This window comes from Sceloporus occidentalis, unplaced genomic scaffold (assembly GCF_023333645.1).
Source record: "Sceloporus occidentalis isolate IW3139 unplaced genomic scaffold, rSceOcc1.0.p SCAF_6, whole genome shotgun sequence".
Lineage (NCBI taxonomy): Eukaryota > Metazoa > Chordata > Lepidosauria > Squamata > Phrynosomatidae > Sceloporus > Sceloporus occidentalis.
Genome location: NW_028316986.1, coordinates 80,406,823 through 80,430,150, shown reverse-complemented (window position 1 = coordinate 80,430,150; position 23,328 = coordinate 80,406,823). Strand labels below are relative to the sequence as shown.

At 41.9% G+C, this 23,328-nt stretch overlaps 1 protein-coding gene across 1 annotated transcript in view; it reads right to left on the bottom strand.

Annotated features, from left to right (window-relative positions):
• SYNE1 (spectrin repeat containing nuclear envelope protein 1) overlaps positions 1 to 23,328 on the bottom strand; it is a 437,342-nt gene that overhangs the window by 405,985 nt on the left and 8,029 nt on the right. The window contains exon 2 of the mRNA XM_089530176.1: positions 3,250 to 3,528. Within this exon, the coding sequence (XP_089386302.1) occupies positions 3,250 to 3,316 (67 nt within the window). The 5' untranslated portion in view covers positions 3,317 to 3,528. The remainder of the gene's footprint in view (positions 1 to 3,249; positions 3,529 to 23,328) is intronic.

Sequence of the window (23,328 nt, the reverse complement as noted above, 5' to 3'; positions counted from 1 at the left end):
AACCCTTTTCTATTTTAGCGGCAAGGAAAGGAAATCAGCAAACAGGTTGGAAGGCTGTGGATATACTAATATAAGGCTCCATCTGCCAGATGATTGCTTTCTCACCTTCTTCTGTTAAATGGCTCTTATTTCTCTGTATCTTTCAGAAATCTCCATGCTTTGAATAATAAACAAAATGAATCTTAAGTACAAAGCTCCATAATAGGACTGCCAAAATAACAACAGCAGCAGCAGCAACAATGTTTGTGAAATGGGGCCATGCACTTCCAAATTTATTGCAATGGGGGGGTGGGGTGTAGCTTTTCTATTAAAGTAGTAGCCACTGGAAAGGAAAATCAAAGGAAGTTTTACATCTATTATTTTATTTCTTCTTTTATATCCCATCTTTCCCCAAAAAACTTGGTATTTCTGACGGCTTAAAATTTAAAACCAAAACTTAATATACATAAGACATAAGTAGAAATATACAAAAATATTATTAAAATACAATCAAACTAACTATAGAATTAAAACCATTTAAAACAAATCCATTAAAAGACATAAGATAAAATAGCACACTTCCAGTCTATTTGTAAAAAACATATTTGAATGGAGAAAAAACAATCTCCTTTCCAATGGAAAAGAGAAATACAACTATCCTAAACCCTTTGGGGAGTGTGTTCCAAAACCAGAAAGCAGCTTCCAAGAAGGCCTTTTCCCATGTTCCTACCAAACTAGCCTTTGAAGATGGTGCGGAAAGAGTTGGCCCACCCCGGAGCTCTTACAAGCTAGACAGGATCACACCGGAAGATACAGTCCACCAGACCACCTGGACCTGAGTGATACTGTTGTTATTGCTGTTAACTGCCCTCAAGTGATGGCAAACTGTGGATGAGAAATCTCCAAGACACACACACACACACACACCGGTACCGTCTTCACCCTCTCTAACCATCTGGCATATAATCTTCCTCTCTTTCTACTGTTTTCCATCTTTCCTAACATCAATTGCTTTTTCTAATGATTTTATAAGTCAGAACCAGCACTTTGAATTGTACCAGGAATAGCAAAGTAGAGTGGCTGCAGGAAGGGAATCTTATTTTCTACGTAACCAGGCAGAGTTAACAATGTGGCTGAAGTACTTAGGAACAACTGAAGTTTCTATGCATTTTTTAAAGGCAGACCCATGTAAAGATGGTTACAATATAACTAAGGCATGTGTCATCACAGCAGATGAGCCCAAGGGTGAGTGCAGCTGGCACTAGCTTTAACTGTGCAGATGCACTCCTGGCCACCATAGCAACCTCAACCCCCAAACTAGGGCTGAATCAAGGGGTACACCCAGACTGCAAATCTATGTCTTCAGAAGAGTATACCGTTATCCAGCACAGACTGAATCTCTACTTCCTGATCTGCCTTTTGAATGACCAGGACCACCGTTGTCTTGTCTGTATTAAGCTTCAATTGTTTCACCTTCATCTCTCTCGCTGGCAGCAGATGCTGGCTTGGTACCAAAACAGCTTCCTTGGAAGTAGATGCAAAGGATAAATAACATTTGGGTGTCAGCAGTATACTGTGTTCAACTCACTCTAAAAGTCTAGGGCAATCTCTCCCAGTAGTTTCACATATGGATAAAATTGCATTGGGGGGGGGGGGAATCTAAAGGGACTCCACAGGACAACAGCCCAGGAGCTGAACAGGAACCTCAAAACACCACCTGCTGAGCTCTGCTTTCCAACAAACAAACAAACAAACAAACAAAAAGCCCCAAAGTGGCAATAAAACAATGCTTCCAAGCCGGCATGATGTAGTGGTTTGAGAGTTGGACTATGACTCTGGAGAACAAGGTTCAAATCCTAACTTGGTCACAGAAGCCACTGAGTAACTTTGAGCAAGTCACACTCTCTCAACCACAGAGGAAGGCAAAGACAAACCTGCTGTGAACAAATCTTGCCAAGAAAACCATTTGATAGAGTTGCCTTAGGGTCACCATAAGTCATAAATCTTGAAGGCACATAGCACCAATAACAAGTCCCATCCAAAGAAGGGGGCCCAGAGGGATACCACTGTAAATGATATCAAAATCTCTGAGAAGTCCATGAATAAAAATGGGCATATTCCCACAAGATGTTTTGGATTAAAACTCTCATAATCTCTGATTAACCAAGATGGATAAGGTTTATGGAGCTGTGTTCCAAAATTTCTGTAGGATACAAGGTTGCCAACCCCTGCTCTGAACTGAAAGAGTCACTTTGGACATGACAATAAATCTTGTGACATATCAGATGTTTGCCCACCAAGCTGTATTCAGCCACAGAAGCACAGCTAAGGCACCTCCCCTCCCCATGTCTTGACTGCTCTTCCCCTCAGAAAAAAGAGAATCCACCAACAACTCATTGCTTGAAGTTAACTTATTTTGAATAGACCATAGCTGAGTCTGACTAAAGTCTGGTGGTTGATCAAAAAATTGTAGGTAACCAAACACAGAAGGAAATGCTTCTGATCTCCTTGTAGATTCCAGAAGTCCTTGTGAAAGAAAATAGAACTCCTTTTATGTCTTGAAAAAAGATAGTTCCTGTGAGTTACAATCTAGTCTTTTGGTGTATGATGATTACCATAGCAAATTTTTCAGTGACTTAATTAATATCTGCATCTATACAGATATACATTTTTACATACATAGGTCTATGCAGCTATACATTTTTACTTTTTCAAAATGGTTTTAACTAAGTTTTAACTTATTTCTTAATATTAATATTATTTAATATTTTTTTAACTTTTGTAATTAATGTTTTGGTTTTATCCCTTTAAATTATTGTAACTCACCTTGCATCACATTTTGGGAGAAAGGCAGGATATAAATCCCCAAAATTAATTAATTAATTAATTAATAATAAAATAAATCTTCAGTGACCATTTCTATCTGCTGAAAGGAGTCATGTTTCACACTAGGTTTACAGTGTGGACAAATTCCCAATTGTTGTTCTGTATCTGATCATATTGTACATACTCATATACTTTTAAATAACCATAGCAGTGCAAAAAACATCATTATCATAAGGACATTATTAATAAATTAGGAACTGGCAATACAGTATGAGCGATTTCTCCTAGACTTAAATGAATGCAAAAGTACATGTCCATTTCAAAAGGGCTAATTGAAAAGTTCCATGTGAATTTGTTGTATGTTTTTCAACAGACTTCACTGCAGTTCAATAACATTTGAAGAAGTGGACAAAGCTGAGCTTACAAGCTCTACTAGTCACTTACCTTGAAGTCTCTGCATGACACCAGCAATATCGCGAGGTGTTCTTCCTGCTAGCCTTGAGGAGGCCATTTTTGGTGTGTAGCAAAATAAATTTTCTATATAGAATATCCACTTTAAGATGCCAGATTCTGATCATTTCATTTTGCAAAACATCATTACTTGCAGCACTGCATGCCTTAGTAAGTCATTGTGGGTTGAGTTTTTTTCAGCCAAGAAATGTTCAGTTTTCCAAAAAAGACAGCACTACAGAACTGCTGTCTTTCATGAGACCTCAGCCAAATCTGAAAAAGACAGATAAATGCAACACTTCAGAGAACACCTACAGTCATTTATATAAAAATACCTCACAATATTATCAGTAGATCAAGCATGCAGAAATGTGGTTGCCTGGTTGTCCCAGGTGACTAATGACCTAATTCTATGAGCCACTGCATTGGAAAAGCAGCACAACCAGTTGCACCAGAGGAATACTAAGAGTGGTGGGATTTTATGAGCTGGGATGAGGCAGTTTCCAGACTTCATGTAAAAGGAGGAGTGTGGATCAGTATTACTGCCCTGGCAACCTCTAGTGAAAAGCATGACTACCTGAAGACATGATTGTGTGGTTGAGAAATGAGTTTAGCACCAGTAGGTGGATGAGCTAAACTCTGGGATTGAAGCATATGCCATTTTATCATACTTCAGGTATCACATATTCAATTTTCACTGCAAATCATCATTTACCAGTTATGACTGCATTCGTGATTGGAGCATGTGGGATGCCATAATAATGATGGTGCCACACGCTTCTTCTGCAATATCAGTTATGTACATCCTTTGGTTTTGAATATAAAAAAATGTTACTGTTGTTTTAAAATCTGACTGATAATCTGGCTAACAGAATCTAAAGTTTTCAATAAAGGGAATATGTGCCAAGCTGTGATGGTTTGAGGACACAAAGCGACACTTACTTATGCAGAAATGCGTATGAGGATTGTTAAATCACATTTCTACTAGTAGTTTATTTTCCGTTTTGGAAACGGCTGCAAACATGTCCCTTTTGTGTTATGAAAAGAGCAGTGATCTCTGCAGCCCCACAGAAAAAAAAGCTTAATGATGCATAAAGAAACAGGAAAAGTCTCTTACTTCAGCCATCTCAACTAAATGGGTACCTAAAAATTTAAATAAAACTACAGCTGTACACTGAAAAACTTTAGTTAAATACTCGAGTTAAATGCCTTCAAATAATATAGCATTAATAATATTGTTATAAGACTTGCTAACTTCTTCATTACGGCTGCATCTAATTCTGATTTACAATATTATATATTTATATGCATGTTTTACAATCCCAATTGTATTAGTAGCTGCATAGCACAGATTGTGGTGAGATAGTACTAGGATAGTGCCAGAAATACTCCCCATGCTCCCCCACATACAGGTAAGCATTCTTACCTTGAAGGTACTGCATTTATCACTTTAACATCATCTTAATTTTCAGTGTTTCAAATGTTAAAAACTCTTGCATTTTAAAAATATTTGTAATACAAAACATACTTCCTCCTATTGTAGCACCTCATTTTATATAAAAGTCAGCAACTATTCTCATGAATAAATCAGCCACACTGATTGAAGACTGTAAACTATCTGATTTAATAATTTATTATCTCATGCTTACGAGACAGCTGTCTATACTTGTCACTTAGTATAGGACTATTTGGGGACAGAGGAAGAATCCTCATGAGTAAAGAACTCTTTCTGAAACAGGGGCCCAGTACACACTGCCAGGACGTGAGTACAGTAGGGCTCAGGACCGCGCACCAACTGCATGGTCCTGAACCCTACTACATGCGGGTGGCACCATTACAGTGCCACCCCACCCACATGAGGGCTGTGTGCAAAGGAAGAAACGTTGCAAGGGCTGCAATGCTCTAGGCGGCTCCTTTTCTGGTCCACAGCGTTGCCAGGCAGTTTGGTTGCTATGGCAATGCTGCGGACCAAAAACGGGCACTTACAGACTGCCCTGAAAGGGGTGGTCTGTACTGGCCAAGGGTCTCTTTTTTATTAAAAGGAGGACTTCAGCCCAAGTTCATGCAATGCTCTTCCCTAATGCAGACCTATGGGTCTGTGAATAACACCTTGTTTGTATCCATCTTATCCACATGTTGTATGGACTATCTCATGTTAAACCATGAACTAATTTTGGACTCTGCTTTTGGAATTACCTTTGCCAAAACACCTACACCCTGATTGGATCCTGTTGGTCTAGCCCCTGGGAATATTTGGCTATGCTTCCAGAATCATACTTAACCTTGGCCTTTCCTGGAGCTACTACTACTACTACTATAAGACTATAGGACCACTTCTGACTGCGACCTACATTTATCCCTTCTTAGAAATAAAGAGAAAAAGAAATAAAAGAGAAGAGAAGGGGATATTCTGTACTATCTCCCTCCCATATACAAACAGCTGTTATCAAGCCAACCATATCATAGCTTGAGGCAATGCCCTGTGGCAGGATTTCACACAGATGTCCTTAAAAAAATCTTCAAAAGTTCATAAAACACTCAATTGTAATTAGTCTAAGGGCCCGTACAGACAGGCCAAAATAAAGCTGCTTTGGGTCACTTTGGATATATGCTGTTTAAATGACACACATCTTAATAATAATAATAAAAAAATAATAAAACTTTATTTATATACCGCTTTTCCAATGATCAAAGCGGTGTACAACAAGAATATAGAATACAGGTTATATATAGAATAAAGAATACAGGTTAAAAATATAAAATCTACATATCTCAGTATACATAAAAACACACGGCCAAGAATCTATCAGTCAAAGAAGTGCAAATCTATCATGAACAGTGACTACAGAGAGTCAGACAGGTATGCTAGTCGGAATAAATGTGTCTTCAGAGCCTTTTTAAAGGCATCCAAAGTGGAGCAAGCTCGGATTTCGACAACCTCACTCTAGGACATTCTAATAAAAATTTCCCTGATGTTCTAAGAGTGCGGGGCGGATTGTGTGGGAGAAGGCGCTCCTTCAAGTAGCTCGGGCCCAAGCCATGTAGGGCTTTATAGGTAATAACTGACTCTTTGTATTGAGCCTGGAAGCTGATGGGCAGCCAGTGAAGAGATTTTAATGCCGGGGTTATATGGTCTGCCCTGGATGTTCCGGCGACCAGCCTGGCTGCCGCATTTTGAACTAACTGAAGCTTCCGGACCTGGTACAAAGGTAGCCCCATGTAGAGCGCATTACAGAAATCTAACCGAGAGGTTACCAGTGTGTGTACTACTGTTTCAAGGTCCTTTTGGTCTAAACAGGGTCGCAGTTGGCATATCAGCCGAAGCTGGTACCAAGCACTCTTGGCCATCGCATCCACCTGGGATGACAATTGGAGGGATGCGTCCAAGAGTACTCCCAAACTGCGAACTTTGTCCTTTAGGGGGAGAATAACCCCGTCCAGGACTGGATGACAAATTTCCCTGCCTGGACTTGAGGTACCTATCACAAGTACCTCTGTTTTCTCCGGATTCAGCCTGAGTTTGTTTTCCCTCATCCAGCCCATTACTGACCCCAGGCAGGCATCCAGAGGAGAGATGCCATCATTAGTCACTGTATCAGTCAGAGACATGGAGACATAGATCTGGGTGTCATCAGCGTACTGATAACACCGAGCTCCATGCCTCCGGATGATCTCTCCCAGCGGTTTCATGTAAATGTTAAACAGCGTGGGGGATAAAATGGCGCCCTGTGGGACACCAGATGTTAGCTCCATTTTACAGGAGCAGCAGTCCCCCAGCCTCACCACCTGGGACCTTCCCGAGAGATAGGATCAGAACCACTGGAGCGCAGTGCCTCCGATGCCCAATTCCCCCAGGCGTCCCAGAAGGATACCATGGTCAATGGTATCGAAAGCCGCCGAGATGTCCAAGAGCACCAACAAGGTCACATCTCCCCTGTCGATGCCCAGACAAAGATCATCGACTAAGGCGATCATAGCAGTCTCAACTCTGTATCCCGCCCTGAAGCCAGTTTGAAATGGGTCTAGATAATCGGTTTCCTCCAAGACAGCTTGGAGTAGGGAGGCAACTGCCCTCCCAATCACCTTGCCCAAAAATGGTAAAAGAGAAACTGGTCAATAATTGTTTGTCAGCAGGGGATCAAGGGAGGGTTTTTTCAAGATCAGTTTTACTATTGCCTGATTCAAGGCAGTTGGAAATGTACCCTCCCGAAGAGATGCATTAATGATAAGATGTAACAGTTGCATCTCCTCCCTGAACAATCAACCAAGAAGGGCATGGGTCGAGAGGGCATGTTGTCCTCCTTACACTTTCAAGGAGCTTGTCCACGTCATCGGTACTTACAAACTCAAAGTGATCCAGGATAACCTTGTTTCCAGAGTCACTGGATACCTCTCTTATTGATTCTGTCAAAAAAACGGCATCAAGATCAGCCCTTATCTGAGAGATTTTATCGGCGAAGAAATCGTTAAATGCGTCACAGCAAGCTGTAGTTGGTTCTAATAAAGGGTTCAGGGTGGTTGGTACTTGATTTAATTCCCTGACCACCCTGAACAGCTCTGCTGGATGAAACTCTGCTGACACAATCCGTGCAGCATTGAACGAATTCTTTGCTGCACTGATTGCCACTCCATAGGAACGTAACATGTTCTCGTGGAGTGTCTTATCAGCTATGCGCTGATGTTTCCACCAGTAACGCTCTAGTCGTTGCGTAGCCCGCTTCATCTGGCGTAGGTCTTTAGTATACCAGGGTCTTCTGTTTGAAGCGGGCTGGTAAAAACGCTGGGGAGCGATACTGTCTATTACCCCGGTAAAGTTCTTATTCCAATTATTAACCAGGGATTCAACAGAGTCGCCATTGTTCCCAAATATAATTCCCTCTAGGGCGTCTTGGAACCTTTTGGGTTCCATCAGCCTTCGAGGGCGGACCATTCTAATGGGTCCTCCACCCCCGAGGGGTTTTTGGATTGTGGCGTTCAGTCCCACCTTGATCAGAAAATGATCCGTCCATGACAGGGGGAAGATATCAGTTATCTCTGCCCACAGATATTCCCGGTCCGTACTGAATACCACATTGAGAGTATTGCCAGTACAGTGTGTTGGGCCCTGGACCAATTGGGACAGGCCCATGGCTGTCATGGAATCCATGAACTGCCGAGCCGCACCTGTCAGATCTGATAAGCCAGCCTCGAAGGGGATGTTGAGGTCCCCCAGGACAAGAAGCCTGGGGGACTCCAGCACCAGCTCCGAGACTAGCTGTGTCAGCTTGGCCAGGGAGTCTGTGAGGCTATGGGGTGGACAGTAGACCAACAGAATCCCCAGACTATCCTTGGCCTTTAGGGTCAGGTAAATACATTCGATGTGCATCAGTTTCGGAACCGGGTTCCTGGTCAAGGTGATGTTACCTCTATGGACGACAGCCACTTCTCCCCCTCGCCCATTTTCCCTGACCTGCTCCTTCACTACGTACCCAGCTGGGAGAGTTTTAGCCCAGGTCACACAGCTGTCTTCACCCAGCCAGGTCTCTGTGATGCATGCTAGGTCGGCGTTCGTTTCATCAATTAGATTGTACAAGATGTGTGACTTGTTCTTCACCGACCTAGCATAGCACAGGAGCAAGGAAAGGGTCTGTGGTATGCTTGGGACAATCCTCGGCTCTTTCAGGCTAACAGGGTGATTGGAAGGCGGGATGGATATTAAGCATCGATCTCGCCTTCCTCTAGGAATATCTCTCACCCTGTTAACGCCCTATCTCCCCATGCCCCGCACAACTCCTATTAGTGCACCTTGAGTCATATTAGACTTTACATTAATATCAATATCCTCTCTATTCCTGGCAGTAATCTCATCTCCATTATTCCCAATTAGTTATATTACTGATAGAGTTGTCAACATGATGTATGCTAATATGAGGTAGTAAGTAAAATGATGGATAAAACCTAGGGAAAAACCTAGTTTTATCAATGGCATCCTAAACTTCTATGCTGGTTGGTACTTCTACTATAAAGACTCTCTGCCTACTCAGTGGAGTTCCCCTGACTGATGAAGCCCTAAAATACAATGTAAACCTGCAGAATTCCCCCCTCCCCTATTAAAAAAAAACCCTCAACAGGCGGGTGCACGCGTGGTCTTCCAGGCGTGTGGTGGCATCTGGGAAGCCAGCAGGCCAGCTTTAAGGTCGCCACTCCCACCGGCGCCCCTCCCTCATTCCGTCCCCGCCAAACAGTTGGCACAGTCCACCGTGGGTGCGCGCGTGGTCTTCTGGGCATGAGGCGGCGTCTGGGAAGCTGGCGGGCCAGCTTTAAGGTTGCCGCTCCCACCGGCGCCTCTCCCTCATTCTGCCCCCCGACAAACAGCTGGCACAGTCTGGCGTGGGTGCATGCATGGTCTTCCGGGCGTTATTAAGAGGCCAGAAGCTTAGGACCAAAGCATGGCTTTGGTGTGGCTTGCGGCTTCTTATGATGCATGCATCATTTAAACAGCATACCTCCAAAGTTACCCGAAGCAGCTTTATTTTGGCCTGTCTTTACGGGCCCTAAGTTTGGTATAATAATTCAGTTTTCCAGACCATAAAGCCTGCCCGCCCCTTCACACAGTAATGGTGGATGTCAGAGTCATCATTAGGTGAAATTATTGTACCCCCTCTGGTGCCTGATTTACCTCTTCTAAATTTGGCTCAAATTCGGAAGTTAAGCTGATTTTATCACACAGCCTTTTCTGTCAAAATGGCTCCCCATTGCCTCCAGGGCTGAATTCAGTCCCCGTAAGTCACTTTGGCTGCCATTTTTTCCCAAATCAGAAGCTTCCAAATTGGGGGGAAATGGCCGCTGAAGCAACTTTTTTTAAAATTAAAATTTTATTAATACATTCTAAAACAAAACACGACAACAAACGGTACACCAAAACAACAATAAATACAGGCAATAACCCAGATAAGGCCCTGAAATTACAGATAAAAGGTGTATTCAGGGATCCTGAAAGACATCTTTTCATTAAAATTTAGCTAAAATTGGAGGATGTCTAGAGACTAAATGTTGCTGGATGTATTCAACAAATGGGTGCCAAATCTTATGAAAGGTCAATCCAGAGTGTAAGCCTCTCACTCTGTTGTTATTATCTGCCATTTTCTCCATTAACCACAAGTCCCAGAGTCTAGTCCACCATCCTGCAATATTCAACTTTCCAGTTTTCCAGTTCCTGGCTATCTCAAGCCTGGCAAAAGCCAGAAGCAAACTAATACATTTTTTATGCTGCAGGGCTTTATTTTCATTCATAAAAATGGAGAACAGGAGCAAGAGTCGTAATAATTGTATACTTTGTTAGTGATCTTAAAGATCAGTTGTAAAATTGCTGTCCAATATTCATGCACTAAGGGACAATCTAGCCACATATGTACAAAGGTTCCCCTACCTTCACAACCCCTCCATCGTTTTGGATTAGCATTGGTAGTCATACGAGCCAATTTGACTGGGGTGAGGTACCATTGATGGACAATTTGATAGTATTGTTTTTAATTGCAATGGACCTAGTTTTAAATGGTAAATGATTCCATATATTTTCCCAGGTTTTACTATCAATTGAAAGGGAAAGTTCTGCTTTCCATCCTGCCTTATGAAGGGTTGAGTTCCCTAATGTTTCTTCTAGCAGACAATTATAAATGCATGCTATTTGGCCTTTAGAATATGTAGTAGGAAAAACGCACATGTTTCCAAAAAAAAGTAAGTGGCAAGGATATTCCTTATCTAAAGCAGTTTCTTTAAGAATAATTGTATCTATATTATTTGATACCAGTTCTGATTACCAGGGCCTAGAACACCGATTAGTTGCTCCATTATGATAGTTATCACATTGTGGAACAGGTCTCTAACTGTATACAGGCCATAAAACTCCCAACCTTGAAATTGTATGTATTTTTCTGGCCTCAGGAAAAGAGGGTAAGAAAAGGTCCTAAAGGGGAAGGGTAGGGAGCCAAGAGATGCCTCCATTTCTCACTGAAGCAACTTACAGGGCCTGAATTCAGCCCTCGAAGCAATGGGAAGCCATTTTGACAGAAAAGGCCATGTGATAAAATCAGCCTAACTTTGAATTTGAGCCAAATCCAGAAGAGGTACATCGGGGACTGGAGATGGTGCAATAATTTTCTTTGTCTCTATGTTGCTGCAAGCACACAGGAGGCAAGCTTGCCCTAGTGATCGATTTGTGTGGCATGTGATTAGGGTTGCCATTTCACGGCAGTGGACAGGACTTTCCTGCCTCCGGGGGGGCGTGCCCGGTCCCGCCCCACCCTACCCTCCCCCCATTCCCGGGTGGCTGCCCGACTCAGGGCTCCCAGGGCTGCTGCCTCCCTTTCATACAGTGCTGAGCAGCATGTCTGGAGCAGCAGCAGCGGCTGGAGCTAGCAGGGGGCGGGGTCTGCTGCTCTGCCCTGCCCCTATTGGCCAGCCCTCTCAAGGAGCCAGCCCTCTGCTTCCTTATTTGGGCATGCTCCAACTCCAAGCAGGGAGGGCTTTGCACTCAGGCAAGCTGCTTTTAGTTCTTCCCCTCTTTCTCTTTCTCTTTCCACTCCTTCTCTTCTTGTTATTCCATTTTTTTTCTTCTCCTCCTCTTCCCCTCCTCTTCCTCCTCTCCTTTTTCTTCCTTTCTTCCCTCTCCTCATCTTCTTTTTCTCTTTGTTCCTATTCTTCTTCTTTCTCCTCCTTTTCTTCTTTCTCCTTCCCCATTTTTCTCCTCCTCCCCCTTCCTCCTCTGCTGTTGCTGTTGTTACTGTTGTTGTTGTGTGCCCAACTCCTTTCTGACTTATAGCAACCCTACCTCTAGCCCTCTTATTTACCCCCCTCTGTCTAAGCCCCCATCCTCTTCTTCTCAGGGGTCCAGGGCTTCTCAAGGCTTTGCCGCCATTACAAAAGAAAAAAGACTTTGCAAGGGATCTGACCCATAAATCCCCCCTAAGTTGAGACATACCGGGGGGAAAAGAGGGGGTGAGGGGTTTGGGGGGGTTGAAGGAGGCAAGGAAAAGGAGGAAGGGGGGAATTGCTAAGAAGGCTTGGGAGTGGGAAATGTAGTTTGCAGTGGCAAAAGGGGGTGCCTGTGGTCTTTCAAATCCTATGCCTGCTTGGGAGTGGGACTTGTAGTTTGCAGTGGCAAAAGGGGGTGCCTGTGGTCTTTCAAATCCCATGCCTGCTTGGGAGTGGGACTTGTAGTTTGCAGTGGCAAAAGGGGGTGCCTGTGGTCTTTCAAATCCTATGCCTGCTTGGGAGTGGGACTTGTAGTTTGCAGTGGCAAAAGAGGGTGCCTGTGGTCTTTCAAATCTTATGCCTGCTTGGGAGTGGGACTTGTAGTTGTAGAATTGGGAGGGGGGGATATTTGGCCAGAAAGAGAAGTACATTTCTGCCATCTGTCTAGGAATAATGCCAAAATGTCCTCCATTTTGAGCAGCCGAAGAAACATGCATTTATATTAACATTTTTAAAAAATTATCAAATTTTTCATGTGTCCTCCATTTTTTAAAAAACGTGTCCTACATTTGAAAATGTGGTCCTACATTTGTCCTACATTTGTCCCGGTTTGGAGGTCCTGACTTATGGCAGCCCTACATGTGATGCCTAACAAAATAGCCCCTATGCAACATTTCTGAAGGAAAAAGAAAATTAAGGCACAGTTAAGAAACTTCCTTTAAAAATTAAATGAAGTTACAATGTACACAGAATTAAGAATCTCTCTTTCTCTGTGACACTTTTTTATTTAAAAATCTATGCTCACAGGAGTTAGAATGTCTATCAAAGTGCTTTACAGATGTGGAGATGTTTACTCTATGGGACCTGAATGTTCTGAAATAAGGTACATTGCCAAACAGGCATGTGCTTCCGAGGAAAGGCAGTGATGCTTTGCTATTAGCAGGCTGTGATTCAGTCCACATAGACAATAAGCAAACATATTAAAAAAATAACTTATGGCAAATTAAAAATATCATGATGATAAAAAGTAACTGAATAAAAGCTCATTAAAATTAGGCATACCATTCAGAATCAGAGAGGCATATGTTTATTTACACACATATCTTGCTGTTGGATCTTACTCTAAGGAAATTTAGCACAGCTCTCATAAAGTTTCATATCTCATCTAATCTATAGACAGTTGTAGAAGTATAGTGTATTATGTAATCTCAGTTTATTCTTTAGGTCATTTAGGAGGGCTGTTCCTACAGAATGCTTACTGTTACTAGGACCAGATGTACAAACACATGTCACATAGTTGGTTGTGATACACTGGCACAAAGAAATTCCAACATTATTGTGGCACCTTGAATACTGAACACATGTATTATGAGATAGACATTCCTAGATTATGGAATTAATCAAATAAAGAAAGTGTGTGTCCTTTAATGTACAAATAAGATATATTGTAGAAGATAATTGCAGAGTATAGGGGTGGCAGTCTAATAAACATATGTTTAGATGGCAAGGTGTAAAAATGACCAAACTGAGTGTGTTTGGTAACAGATATAATGGCATGGTGTGTTCATGTAAGTTATACCCTATGCATACTGAAATTTTTGAAGAAAATCAGCAGTGATTATGTAAATAAAATATGAGCTAAACTGGTTTTATTTTAATGCATATAAAATGATTACTTCTTAAAACACCGAATATTAAAAGTTTTACATAACAACAACTTTTGCCTGCAGTTATTTTTTCTGAGTTTATCCTGTTCATCCATGTATGGTAAGAAGTTAAGCAACAAATAACCAGTTAATTACCCTTCTAATCCTAAAGTAAGACTCTGATGTGTATTAGATGTGTGATAGATGTTACATGGCTTTGTGTGGAATGGAAATCTAAACTTTAGATAAGGCACTCTAAGCTGTAACAGATGGGAAGAGAAAGAGCATTAGCAAAAGAGGAGACCACATCAACAGCACCTCCACTTCAGAATTACAACACTTACTCACCCTATATATCTATATATGAATACGGGGATGTATATATGAAAAAAATAAAACCATACTTTACTTTGTTTAGTTACTTAAAGCATTGATCTGACATAAAAGATAACTGATCTGAACATGATAAAATAATGCAAATACAAGACTATCTGTTATACATAGAGCATACATATTGGAATGGCCCAATTTCCTAGCAATAAATATAAAAGGAAAAACCAGGAAAGTATTGGTTTCCTTCTTTCATATTTAATGCACAAACACTTATGTGCCACTCATAACCAATGGCACAAAATGTGCTTCATGGTATTTGATACCAATATATATTGATATATTTTATATTGAAAGGTAATGGTATTAAGTAAATATATATTTGACCCTGAGTGTTTGATTTTCTGAAACAAAACATCATCCTCATATCCTCATAAATATGGAGAACAGTAATATAATTTCCTCTATAAAAGCAAGCATATAAACTCTAGAAAGTCAGATTTCCACAACTCTGCTGAACTCCTGGGTTGATTTGTTTTGTTCTTTTAAATATGCAAAACCAAACTTTATAAAAGGGGCCTAAAAACCCTAAAGGCATAAGATCCTGTTGATCTTGGAAGCTAAGTAGTGTCAGTCCTGTTTAGTACTTGGATGGAGACTGCCAAAGAATACCAGGTGCTGCAGCCTATATTTCAGAAGAAAGAACTGAAAAACTAGTTCTGAGTATTCCTTGCCTGTGAAAACAGGTAATTTGAAGGTACATGAACACACAAGAACATTATAAATGGAAGTGCTGACACTTTGTACTCTTCCTTGATCAGCCTTGCCTGTGTGAGGTAGAGGGCCGTAAGAATGTACAGGAAGTAGTTACCTAACTGCAGTTTGTGTTGGGTAATGACCAGACAGATGCCTTTACAGTTTACACAGAATGGCTGCATTTTCTTAATGCCACTTTAAAGTATCTTGTCTTCATGGAAATTGAATCATGCCATGTAGCCACTCAGTTTAGTTTTTCCACATACCACTCACTAACCAAGAGATTGGGGATGGATGCAAATACCAGCATTGCCAATTTCCAGGGAATTCCCCGGAATCTGGGGAATTTAATTAATTTCTTTCCAGGGATTTTGACCGAATATTCTGGTAAATATTGGGGAATTTTGTGGGGTTTGGATTTTGGTAAAACATTCCGGGGAATATCTTTGAGGCTTGTTGGCAATATTGGCAAATACTCAAGATCATCTGGTTCTGTGCACAGGTCTTTAGAGTCAGTGTAACAGAACATGGTATGTTTCCTGTACATAATCATTATTTCACATAAAAGTGTGTGGTCTTAGGGCAGCTTCTCTCAACTTGGTGTCCCAAGATTGCTGCCTGAGGATGGTGAGTCTAACATATCTGAAAGTTACAAGACTAAGGGAAATTGTTTTAAGCACTCCACCTCTCTTCATCTGCCCTGACTGCAGAGAAACAATTACAGTGCATACTGCCAAACTTTAAAGAAACTGTCCCCTTCCTGGCACTTCCTAGGTGGGGCTAGGGTGAAATATATATACATAAAATATATCCTCTAGGTGTTATAAAATGCTGCACAAAGTTGTAAAGTACTATGTATTGATAATACAACTTGTACCGATGTTCAAGAAAGAAGAATTAGTGGAGGCAAACTAGACTGGAATCAATTATAGTCAACCTTCCACATTTGAAAAATTGATTATTTGAAGATAGCTGCTGCTTGTAGCTGCTGTTTAGCTACCTTGACTTCTCCCCTTCCTCCTCCTCCTCTAAATCTTTTGTCCTTCCAAAAGAACCAGCTAGGTTTTAAACCCCTTTCCAGCCCATAACTCTCCTCACCCTGCTCCTGTTTGTCCCAGTCCATCTCCTCTCAGTCTCTCATCCTTCCAAAAGAGCCATTCAATAAGATTTGATAGATTCACATGATGGCACTGTCAGATTCAAATTACAGTTTCTTTATAAAGTTCATGTGCTCACAATGATCCAACTGCAACCTCTCAGTTTAACCTAGTTCATATGACTGTTGTCAGGATTAAAGTGGAAATGGGGAAAATAATGTACAATCAGGAGATAAACTGAATGAAATTAGCTAAATTACATATAATTGGGGACAATAATTATTATCACAAGGAAACATGCATTTCCAACAGCCTTTCAGGGTTTCTCACTTAAGTTACAGTCCCATACATCCCACTGAACCCATTGGGGCTTATGTCTGAGTAAATATGTACATCATTTCATTGTTAGTTGAAAAGAAATATTACTCTGTAAAGACAAACTCTATTTCACACACAGATACACAAACACACACTCATCCCCTCTCTCACACTCCCCTCCCTACCACCACACTTTTATTAAGATATGCACCTAGCCACAAGCTGAAAGGGAAACTATGACTTACTTGTTGCTATGTCATCAACTGCCTCTCCTTTCTCAGCTGCTCAGTTACCTACTCCTGTGTACCAAGAGCAACAGGACGTAGCCAAGCAATTTCTATACACATGCCAAGGAAAGACTCTCCTTCTCTCCCTCCCCCTTTGATTGGTTGCTGGGGTGCTCAGGGGATAAACATCCACTAGTTTTAAGACAGAAGCACTGGCATTGAGTAATTTCTATGGTTCTTGCAACTCTGCCTCATCATTCAAAAATGTTGGTCATATCACTTAATCTACATAAGGGACAAGCTTTCTGACTCCCATATAGCCAACATTTCTTAGAATAATGGATAGGCAACCCTAATCCAGCAACATTAGCTTTGGCACCACACTGATTGGACACCACCTTGCACCTTGATATAAAACCAAAGGAATGCAAATATTTATTTAAAAATCAAGGCACATAAACTCTCTGCTTATTCTCATGCATAATTTTAGGAGCTTTGTTTATTTGCCAGTGCTGCTGACAGCCATCAGCCTTCATGCAAGAATATTTACCTGTAATTTTTCTCCACATTACCAACATGTAACAAAAGCATAAAAGCAAATTCCCAGAAAAATAACAATTTATATTAGCCTATAATAGCAACAGCAAAAGTGTTGTGACACAGCAAAAGTGTTGTAGGATAGTAACTGGTTTATTGTGGCATCTGCTCTTCTAAAGAGATGAGAAATAGACTATATCAGTGGTGTCACTGGATGTGTGTGTAAGGTGGTGCGGACTACACTGGGTGACACCCCAGAGGGAGAGGGGAATGGCTGCGTTCCAGGTCCATGCAGCCATGGCCACGCAGGACTCGGAAGGCCAGGGGGTGAGCGGATGCATTCCGGGTCTGCTTGGCCATGGCCACAAAGGGGGTGTTCTGAGGGTCGAGTGCCACAATGCAATTCTACATGTTGTGGCAGTGAGGTGGGGGAGAGTGCCCTTTTAGCCCCATGTCAGAAACCCTGCCTGGGGAAAAGTCATATATGCAATGTGATCCTGCACATGTTCATGTGTGTATGGCATCTCTCTCCTCAACCAGTGTCTTCAGGCAGTAATGGATTGGATGAGGGAAAACAAGCTCAAGTTGAATCCAGACAAAACGGAGGTACTTACGGTAGGGGCCCCCAAACCAGGGATTGAGCTGCAACCTCCAGTCCTAGAGGGGCTCACGCTCCCCTCAAAGGACTGTGTTCGCAGTCTGGGGGTGCTTCTTGACCCGTCGCTTCAGATGAGGAATCAGGTGAATGCGACGGTCAAGAGCACCTGTTATCAGCTTCAGCTGATACGCCAAGTGTGCCCTTTCCTGGAACAGGGTGACCTCAAAACTGTAGTACATGCACTGGTAACCTCAACACTCGATTTTTGCAATGCGCTCTACATGGGGCTACCCTTGTGCCTAGTCCGGAAACTCCAGTTGGTACAGAATACGGCAGCCAGGTTGGTCATAGGAACAGCAAGGAGTGACCATATAACACCAATATTGAGTCACTCCACTGGCTGCCTATCAGTTTCCGGGCACAGTACAAGGTGTTGGTTATCACCTTTAAAGCCCTACATGGCTTGGGCCCAACCTATCTAAGGGATCGCCTGCTTCCATATAATTCGCCCCGTACACTCAGGTCCTCTGGGAGGAATTTATTAAAGCCCTTAAAGAGCAGGTTGACAGCAACCTCCCAGAGGACATTCTCTGCAGCTGCTCCCAACTTATGGAATGGCCTGCCGGACGAGATCCATCAAATCACCAATCTAGAGAGCTTTAAAAAGGCCATTAAGACGGATCTCTTCCGGCAAGCCTTCCCGGAATAAAATGCTCGGCCACAAATAAGACTTCCCATTCAGTAAACTCTGCTCATGATTATTTTTATTTAGTTTAGTCGGTTTTAATGTGTAGTTTTTAATCTTACATTGTTTAATCTTGTTTTAAGGGGAGTATTATGTATATATGGATGTATTTTAACCTATTGTATGCCGCTTTGATTGCCTGGCAAAAAGCGGGATGGAAATAAAAATGTTATTATTTATTTATTTATTATGTGCCTTCAAGTCAACTGTTGACTTATGGCAACCATATAAATTTGATAGGGTTTTCATAGGCAAGGAATACTCAGAGGTGTTTTTGCCAGTTCCTTCCTCTGAAATATAGCCTACAGAACCTGGTATTCCTTGGCTGTCTTTCATCCAAGTACTAATCAGGGCTGACCATGCTTAACTTCCAAGATCAGATGGGATCTGGTGCCTTTACAGTATGTAGGCCCCTATGCTCATTTATTCAGACATAAGTGCTATGTCTGAGCTCACTGCAGCTTTTGTTGTCATGTGCCTTCAAGTTGTTTCTGACTTACGACAACCCTAAGGCAATCCTTTCAATGGGCTTTTCTGGGTACGATTTATTCAGAGGACATTTGTCATTGCCTTACCCTGAGGCTGGGCATGTGACTTACCCAAGGTCACTGAGTGGGTTTAATGGCCAAGCTAGGCATTGAACCCTTGGTCCCCAGAGATGAGTCCAACACTCAAACCACTATGCCATGCTAGCTCTCAGTGGGGCTTAGTCTCAAGTAAATGTGACTAGGTCTGCAGCCCTAAAGAAATACAGGCCTGATACAGACGGGCAAAAAGCACTGTCATGCAGCCGATTTTAGGGCTTGGGAATGCTGAGCATTCGCACACTCCCAAGCCCTACTGCGTACCCCCGGCACCATCATGACTCACCCCCATTCACATGTGGGCTGCCATAGAATCATAGAATCATAGAGTTGGAAGAGACCACTAGGGCCATCCAGTCCAACCCCCTGCCATGCAGGAAATCCAATTCAAAGCATCCCCGACAGATGGCCATCCAGCCTCTGTTTAAAGACCTCCAAGGAAGGAGACTCTATCACCCTCCGAGGGAGTGCATTCCACTGTCGAACAGCCCTTACTGTCAGGAAGTTCCTCCTAATGTTCAGGTGGAATCTCTTTTCCTGTAGCTTGCATCCATTGTTCCGGGTCCTGTTCTCTGGAGCAGCAGAGAACAAGCTTGCTCCCTCTTCAATATGACATCCTTTCAAATATTTAAACAGGGCTATCATATCACCTCTTAACCTTCTTTTCTCCAGGCTAAACATCCCCAGCTCCCTGAGTCGTTCCTCATAGGGCATGGTTTCCAGACCCTTCACCATTTTTGTCGCCCTCCTTTGGACACGCTCCAGTTTCTCAATGTTCTTTCTGAATTGTGGTGCCCAGAACTGGACACAATATTCTAGGTGGGGCCTGACCAGAGCAGAATACAGTGGCACTATTACTTCTCTTGATCTAGACACTATACTTCTATTGATGCAGCCTAAAATAGCATTGGCCTGTTTAGCTGCCGCATCACACTGTTCACTCATGTTCAACTTGTGGTCTACTTGGACTCCTAGATCTCTTTCACATGTACTTTCATTCAGCCAGGTGTCACCCATCCTATATCTGTGCATTTTATTTTTCCGCCCTAAGTGCAATACCTTACATTTCTCTGTGTTGAATTTCATTTTGTTAGCTTTGGCCCAGCTTTCTAGTCTATTCAGGTCATTTTGAATCTTGATCCTGTCCTCTGGGGTATTAGCTATTCCTCCTAATTTGGTGTCATCTGCAAATTTGATAAGTATGCTCCCAATTCTGTCATCCAGGTCATTGATAAAGATGTTGAATAGCACTGGGCCCAGGACAGAGCCCTGTGGGACCCCACTGGTCACTTCTCTCCAGGATGAAAAGGAGCCATTGTTGAGCACCCTTTGGGTTCGGCCGGTCAACCAATTACAGATCCATTTAACAGTTCCTTTGTCTAGCCCACATTTTACAAGCTTGTTTGCAAGAATGTCATGGGAAACCATGATGGTGTATGCATGGTGCTGCCTCCAAATGGCACGGTGGCACGCGGATGTCATCGCTGTGCGCGAGGGCACCAGGAGCGGGTTCTTTTTAGGGTTTCTGGGTGTTTGGTTGCTTCAGCCTCCATGTGGGGCAAAAAGGGGCGGGTTCTTGGCACTCCTTTCTGCCCATCTGTATTGGGCCAAAGTGATCTTCCTACTAACTATCTATTTTTATTAAAGGGGAGTGAAATGCTTAGAACACAAATATACTAAAATCATTGCCTTGGCAGGATTTCTAATACTAATAAAGTAACATAAAAGTGTTGTTATTTCTTGTATGGCTGCATTTTGTATCCTGAGGTATAACTGTCATGAACAATTATTGTTTTCTCTCCCACATACACACAGACACTATCTCTCAAAAAGAAAGAAAACATTTTCTTTTCCTGGACTCTAGGGTATATGTCATCAACTTATGTAATTCACACTGGCTTCATTAAATTTATTGGCACTGAGTCAATTTACTCAAGCAGGAAATCTGGACATAAGAGTTTTATTTTGTTTTGTTTTTTAAAAAATCTCTTCTGCTTCATTCATTGTAATTCATCTTTAATCAATGTCCATCCTGTTGCATAATAGGTATGAAACAGTGGGTTTGTCAGTCACTAAATAAAAAGCATATGGCACCTGGGAGCCATACCGAACCTTATAAAAAATGATAAAGATGGGAGGAAAAACGAGTTTCTGTAAATATTCTTGTTATGATATTGTGAGTGAAATCAGCTGGTCCTCAGACTGCAGGGTAGGCTCCCTCTTGAGGGGGATTTATCAGGATATCGGAAACAATGTGAGTATTTCAGGGAAGAACCTTGATGCAACCTAGATATTTTTTTATAAATGGAGTGATCCTAGGGATGATTCACAACAGCTTTAATGGGATCAGCACAATTACTTTGCACTGTCATAATGTTTTTCTGGAAAGAGAGGATTTTATAGAGAACTGCTAATTTGTTTTTTTTAATCTCTCTTTAAAAGGATAGCACAGAGGTAAAGGATGTCTTCCTACTGTAATGCATGAGTGAGATGACCCTTCTGATCAAGCATCCTATATGCCTCTAGCTATATGCAAGTAACTCTGAGTATTCATCCACAAACCAGATCATTAGTGGCAGTGAGGGACACTCCAGAAAAGGGAGTGGGAGGGAGCCTGAGTTCAAAAAAGTCTGAGAATATTAGGTCGCTTATTTCTCCTTTTCATCTTCAACAATCCATGCTAAAAAAAAAAAAAGCTACTGTACTTAGCCTTTAAGGAAAAAAAGTATGTGTCTGTATCATAAAATGATGCTGCTTCAATTTTTTAATCATATATATACTATATATAGTATATATAGTAATGAATAAAGGCTCCATCAGTAAAGAAAGAAAATAAAATGTATAGCTAAATCCTCCATTTCAGTTAGATCATATATCATTTCAATGAAGCAGTCTGATCCTACTACACATGCTTTCTTAGAAACAAAATTCAATTGAAACTGTTTCCTATTTATCTTCCTTCTTAATTATTTTATTTTACTTTATATACTGGCTTTCTCACACTTCAGAACCCAAGATAGTGTACAGCACCTTAAAAATTGCAATACATTTTTTTAATTAATTTAATGTAAAAATTAAAAAACAGCAAAAATAACTTTGATTTCAAAATATAAGTTAAGACAGCATTTAACAAAACACTGCACTAGTCCCTATTAAAAACTCTGTTGCTACCAAATGTCCTCTTAAATTAAAAAAAAAAAAGTCTACATGTCAGCGGAAAGACAGCAGGGAGGGGGCCAACTGGACTTCCTAGGAAAGGGAGTTCTACAACATGGAATTGGCCACCAAGAAGGCTTTGTCCTGTGTCCTCACCCAACACGCCTGGGGCAGTGGCGAGACTGAGATACAGTCTTCCTCTGAAGATCTTAGACCATGGATAGGCTCTTATGGGGAGATACAGTTTTTCAAATAGTCTTATTTAGCAGCTTTCCTGTTGAATTCAGTAGGAATGTAATTTTAAGGCTTAAGTGGTGGTTTTTTTGTTTGTTTGTTTGTTTGTTTGCTTCTTCCCCTGTGTACCCATGACCACATGGATAAGGGGTCAGGTTTTCTGCCAAGTAACGAGGGTGTACCTAGCAGCCAGTAGCACAAGCCCAAAATCCAGAATTAAGGGGGGACATGGAATATAGGAATAAACAACTACTGGGCCACAGCAGAAGTGGTGGGCAACGCTGATGGAGAAATTCACAGCAAGAACAGCAGTGACACCATAGCTCAGTGATGGAGAACCTTTTACAGACTGAGTGCCCAAAATGCAACCCAAACTCCACTTATTTATTGCAAAGTGCCACGTCCCTCTGGCCTTCTAGTAAGAAACTCTGGCAAACTCTGTTCTAGGGCAATAGCATGTGTGCCGATAGAGAGGGCTCTAAGTGCCACCTCTGGCACACGTGCCATAGGTTCGCCATCACTGCCAGCACTGTGCAGAAGAAGACAATGGTGAACCTCCTTGCAGAAACCTCTTACCAAGAAAACCCTATAATGAGACAGCCCAAAATGGAACAATGGCAGGACTAGGACACAAATAGAGAGCAAAAAAAAAGGAACCTCAGGGATAATCACAAACAGAGAACTAAACAAAGGCACAGAGGAACACAAAAAGGCAGGAATCCAACCAGCAGACACATCCAACAAATTAAATAACCTTCAAAGCAGCCCTGTACTGAACATTCAAAGCAGCACATATTGTAGGAACATGGAATGTGTGAAGCATGAATCAAGGGAAACTAGACATAGTAAAAAATGAAGTGGAACACATAAACATAGCAATATCAGGGGTACGT